The sequence below is a fragment of the Cyclopterus lumpus genome, chromosome 10 (assembly GCF_009769545.1).
Source record: "Cyclopterus lumpus isolate fCycLum1 chromosome 10, fCycLum1.pri, whole genome shotgun sequence".
Lineage (NCBI taxonomy): Eukaryota > Metazoa > Chordata > Actinopteri > Perciformes > Cyclopteridae > Cyclopterus > Cyclopterus lumpus.
Window position 1 is genome coordinate 5,743,924 of NC_046975.1, and position 6,070 is coordinate 5,749,993.

A 6,070-nucleotide genomic window follows, 5' to 3' on the forward strand; every position below is an offset into this window, starting at 1 on the left:
GTGACAGTTACACTTATTGTGTTGGTAAAATCATACAGCAGAATTAAGACTGGATGAGGATTTTTTCCCGTCAGGATTTGAATATATTCTGCATATTAAAGATACTCCGGAGAGAGACTTAAACATCCTGACTGGCAGCTTGGCTTGAGACACCTTGCAAAGCAGTTTCCGCAGAACATTGATGTTTCAAATAACGCTCACCTTTGGTGATTCTTAACTGCATTTTTGTTTTTTGTTTCATGGTGCAAATGTTGCAGAATTCTTTATAATTCTCCATTTCATACATACAAAAAGCTGTATTAACTCACTGCTCAAAGCTTTGCCTTCTGGCCTTGCCCTGTAGACCCCTTTCACATTCCCCATTCAATATTATAATTTCTGAAATGTTAACTCACAGTACAATTTTACTATGACAATGCTTGTTCTGCCACGAAACAACTTAAGACTCCTCTGTCTTGGGATTGATATATCTAAATATAATGTGTAGCCCTTATAGGATTATTACTGCCAATGTGCTGGTAGACTTTAAATAAAGAGTTTTCAGCTGTACATGGTGAATATTAGATTGTTTACATCACATAATAGAAAAACAACCTTACAATTTATCCACAAGCATTGGTGAGTAGTGGAGTGTCATACTTCTTGAACATGGGTAAATAATCAACTATTCTACTCATGTGCTTAATTAGTGCCATATTTCATGAACTCTTTTCTATGAGGATACAAATACCGCCGAACCTGCTGCTGCTCTACATTGTGTATCAGCGAATGACTGTATGTATCAATGTCATTTATTCATGTTCATAGCGGTGGGAAAGTAACAGCTCACAAAATCTGCGTTGTGAGTTTCGTTGAGCCACACCGAAAAAAAACAAAGAGGAACTTAACGACAAATGTGTAAGTACATAATTTATAAAAAATAAAACATACAGGTATGTATTGTTGTCATTCAGTTGTGTCATTTTTACTATGTTAAAACAACAGCGGCTTGTCTAAATTCAAATTGATTTGATGAGTATGTACATCAAGCTCCCTTGAGGTTCACCTACTCAACGCAGCATTTCAAATCTAAATTCCTGAAATTCACTCCAAGCCAATAGAGTTGACAGACGAGTGGCTTTAATAACAGGGCCCACATATTTGCACCATTGGCGAATAGCAAGCAGCCCTGACAGTGCTGGCATTTGAGGGAATTTTGGAAGCCCTTATAGACTATTAACTGTGAAGCACCAACCCTCCTCTGTTACAGGAACATGAATAAATAGATACACATACATGTTTGTTACAAACAAAGGAACACCCCAATTAGAAAAATACATGTCTATGATGAGTGATTTCAATCGTCGCCCTATGCTTGCACGTAGCACATACATGTTGAGTACCACAACGCATAGGAAAGTGTGAAGCCACAACATCATTTGGGTGGGAATTCGCACGCATCCAAATGTGTGTATGTAAACGAATGCTATATTTCACTGTCGGTTTGTGTTCGCCAGAATGTGAAAGTCCCACTGGGCCTTGCTTCCTGACAAACAGGTCTTTGACTGAGGAAGAAGGGAGCTTTGTCAGACACAAGCGTTGAGACGATTCAACACAGCCCGTGTGCGTGCGTGTGCGTGTGTGTGTGTGTGTGTGTGTGTGCGCATGTGTGTGTGTGTCTCTCTTTGAGAGACCGTGTGTATGTCTGTGGGGAAGAGATTTTGTCTGTGTGTACGGGATTGTTCCACACAGTGAGTAGCGTGCCTGTGTAAATGTATATGTGTGTGTCTGTGTGTGTCTGTGTGTGTGTATGTAAGGGAGACATTGACTAAGAGAGGGAAAACAGGGCAAGTGTTTGGTATTTCTGTTTGCGCTTCAGTCTCGTATCAGACAGACAGGGAGTGCACGTGCGCGCACGTTTGCGTGTGCGCGCCAGCTGTTTTTTTGTGTGTGGTTTTCACGCAGTTGTTGTTGCTGTTGTCAAAATGGAAGCAAAGCAGCTCTTGCACACCGCAGCACTTCGCGCAGCTCCATTTCACACGGTGAGTGGCGCTGGATTCCTTTTGTTCTTGCATTTCCTTTCTCTCCTCCGAAATCAGCTCTTCGAACACCATGCTGTCTGATTCTACTTGGAACATTTTTGACATCTCCCATAATCAATAATGAAAAATCAACTAAATGGATGGACATTCAAATGCACCACTGCTCATTTGTAATGTGCCATTTAGTTTGTGGTTGCAAGGAGAAACATGCTAATAGTGAGATAATGCAACGGTTGTAATATTATTGTTATCCATGCCGACAGCGTGGCTCTTTGGATAAACATTTCAGTAGGTTGGATTAACAACTATTGGATGGATTGTCATAAACTTTGCTACAGATATTCATGGTCCCCCAGAGGACGAATCCTAATTGTTCTTCGGTCTTGACAACTCTGGGTTGCATTGATGTTTGGTTCACACTGGTTGCTTCGACAAACAGCCAATGGGATTCTTCCATTGGGTTTTGGATTATTGCAGAAAATAAGCTCTGTGGCATACACACGTTTATTCATAAAGGTTTTTCTCAGTAAAATAATCTTCTCCAATGAACACCGAAGCGTGAGTGTGATCGGACGAAGTTAAAGGCTAACGTTTGGGTAAACCAACTACAACACAATCAAATGAGCAGTGGTATTCAGGGTGATGACCTTTAGGGGTTTCATTTAGCCTCTTGTCAGCAACCACCTTTTTTTAAACACCTACAAGCTGCAACATTCTTATTCTTATTATTTACAGACGTATTTTACATTGTAGAACACAACTTTAAAAATGGCGTAAGCTTGTATTAACCACTGACCATATTTCAGGCATCCAAAAAAAAAACATTAAACAAACGCATCGATGAGGGAAGCGGAAGTACAACAATGCTGACTCTTTTCCTGGTTTTTGGACTCATTCCCACAGCACTCTAAGCTTTTTGAACTCAAATTCTTGTTAGTTTTTACCCAGCAGCCCTCTCTGTAGGCAGGCCGGCAAGCTGGTGTTGATTCTGCATCACAACACTTGCTTGGTCCAAAAAAAACAATAGAAAAAAACAAATTATGTCGGGGAAGCTGTGCGAGAAACTCCTGAGTTGTGCCATGAAAACCAGCATGATGTATGTTCCATTGACTTAAAGGGTTAATTTCAAGGCAATGAATACACGATGTTGTAATGACGTTGATTTGAATGGGAATCCCTGCTAATTGTGTTGACCTTTGCACCCAGGCTATAGCCTCCTGGTGACACTGGAATCCCCTTTGCTTTACGGCCATGTTGATTTATGGAATGTGATCAAATGACCAGCCGCTCACATCACATGACTAGATCGTACCAGATAGATTTTGCTTTCTCGCTCTGTTAGAACCCTGATGGATACAATCGTTTTAGTATCTAATTGGAATCTTCTCTCGGATCATTTTAAAGGTTTCAGGAAAACTGCTGATGCATCAGTTTGCACCAATATGGAGAAAATAAACTTTCTGCTTATGAAACAAAGGTCTTCATACAACGTATAAGGTGGTAATGAATAGTAACCTTATTGCTCTTTAAAACACCATCTCCTATAATAAATGAATCGAACAATCTTGTTACTTTGTCTGTGAGCCTTATTAGCTCTACATGTAGGTCCTCGTGGTCTATACGGGGGTCATGGGGAACAGGGATGGGGGAGGGGCATGATGAGACCCTTTACTTAGGAAAAGTACCAATGTTAAATCGTAAAATAGATTTTAAAATCCTGATTTCAAAATCTTCAGAGAGCTCTTCAAAACGTACAAAAATATCCTTGTAACTGTGTGTGTGTGTGTGCGTGTGTGGCAACCATCACAGTGTGTAGTTGGTTGTGATGGTTGTGATATGACTGATGTTATGCAACACGCATTTATTTGTATAATACATGTTTGTTGTTGTTTACACTTTGTTTTAGTTTTAGTTTGGTGGAACTGCCCAGAACTCATCTAGTCATCTGAAATGTGACAAGGGGCCCCAACAAGACGCGAACAGGGGGCCATTAAAGTGGAAAACTACCGGTTTAATCTATTTATCTGTTTTATCTACTCTGTGTTTTAAAAGCATGTGTTTTTTAATGCAACTTCTTCATCTGAAAAGAAACTACAGCTGTTATAATTATTATATAAATATTCATACATCGTTTTGTTGTTGGCCCTCATCTCATTAGGAATGATGAAACTTATTCTAACAACTCTTTTACGACGCTTCTCCCTTTAAGGCCACACTCCGCTGCTGAAGGATCGTAGCTATTGTTGCATCTCTCGTCTCCTCCTTCCTTCCTCCCTCTTTCCCCTCCCTTCACTCATCCATCCATCCGTCCACCCCCTCCCTGCTCTCCGCACACGCACACCGATTTTCGCATCGCCTCCTCCGGCACGATGACCAACGATTCCCCGGAGGAGACCCGAGCTCCGGGCGGCGGCGGCGGCCGCGAAGGAGGAAGAGGAGGAGGAGGAGGAGGGAAAGGAAACACACGGAGGAACCGAGCGGACGACAATGTCACCATCCTGACATCCTCCATGGATCTACAGAGAGCCAGCCGGAGCCGAGCCAGCAGCAGCAACGAAGCCGCCCCGAGCATCACCTCCTCCCTGGAGCTGAGCATCCAGACGCGGATCTTTAAGATCATCGTCATCGGGGACTCGAACGTGGGGAAGACCTGCCTCACCTTCCGCTTCACCGGGGGGAGCTTCCCCGACAAGACCGAGGCCACCATCGGCGTGGATTTCCGGGAGAAGGCGGTGGAGATCGAAGGGGAGACTATCAAGGTAAAAAATCAACAGAGGGGCTGGATGTAGATCAGTGGTGTTCCCCCCCCCCCCCCTCCTCCCCCTCCTCTCCTCTCCTCTCCTCCATCCCTCCTCCTCTTTTCTGTTGTCGATCAGCTGCCAGTGGATCCTTATGGGGGCCATTCTTTCATTTGATCCAAACAGAACAACACACTGCATTTCACAGCACTCATCTTCATGGGATATTTGTCCATTCACATTTATTTATTTTTGTTTTACACGCTGGAGCAACGCAACACATTTTATCAACATGTGTGTTTGTGGACCGGAACAATGAATGTCATCCGAATGGCCCAAGGGGAAGCTTTGCGAGTGTTACATATGTTATGGACAATAGGGATCCCTGTCAACCTGTGTTTAGATTTGTTACCCGGAAACAAATTAAAGGATATTAAAAAACCTCAGATTGGCTGCTTTCCTTTGTGTTTATATGACGCCAAACCGAGCAGCTTGCTTACAGACTGTCGGCTGGACAACAAAAGCAACTCAGAGACGTCCACTTAGACTCAGGGAGACGGTGATGTGCAATGTTCATTATTGTTAGACACGTTTCGGTCAAGTATTCGAGAAGATTGGCCATCTGAACCCAGAAAGAAAACAGTAGTAATTCCAGGTCCATCTCATGGATTCATGCATTTTCAGAATATATATAAAAAGGTGCAGCTATAAGATATAAGCTATAATAACCATATTATATTACCTTAAATCTGCTAACAATGTCCGCTTGTATACCTTTAAATCAAGAGTACAAGCAGTAGAAATGTATCAGGCCATGGGGCTGTTATGGTATCCTGTTAATTGTTGAATTAAAATGTAATGATTCAATCAATTCAAGCACAACAGTATGGTGACAGGCCTGTGGGAGTATCACGACAAATAATATTTTAGTTGTCATATGTTTGGTGGCGTCGTTCATACGGATGTCCCGCGACTACATATTAGGCTCTTTATTGAGATCTCTTGTTCTGTTGGGTGACACGGGCCCACACACCTTCCCCCTCCACACTTGGCTGTTGTGTGTGTGTGTGTGTGGGTGGGTGTGTGTGTTCTCCCTCCACTCCCCCTTTCAGTCTCAGTAGAACAGTCTGTCTGCAACCTCCAGATGCCCCCTGAATGCTGACTCACAAACACTGTGTACACGACACCTATTAGGTCAGCGTGTCCGAATCATTGAAGTCCTCTTCAGAATGTATTGTGAGAAAATTCCTTTTTGTATGTAAACGTAACCAGACTTTTAAAGCTGCACTTTGTTGCGTTCTACTGTTGCTT

The 6,070-nt window shown here is 42.6% G+C and overlaps 1 protein-coding gene across 1 annotated transcript in view; it reads left to right on the forward strand.

Annotated features, from left to right (window-relative positions):
- Positions 1–1,949: 1,949 nt before the first annotated feature.
- Positions 1,950–6,070, forward strand: part of rab33a (RAB33A, member RAS oncogene family) — a 7,257-nt gene continuing 3,136 nt past the window's right edge. Inside the window, exons 1-2 of the mRNA XM_034542914.1 lie at positions 1,950–2,021; positions 4,231–4,780. Of these exons, the coding sequence (XP_034398805.1) occupies positions 4,391–4,780 (390 nt within the window). The 5' untranslated portion in view covers positions 1,950–2,021; positions 4,231–4,390. The remainder of the gene's footprint in view (positions 2,022–4,230; positions 4,781–6,070) is intronic.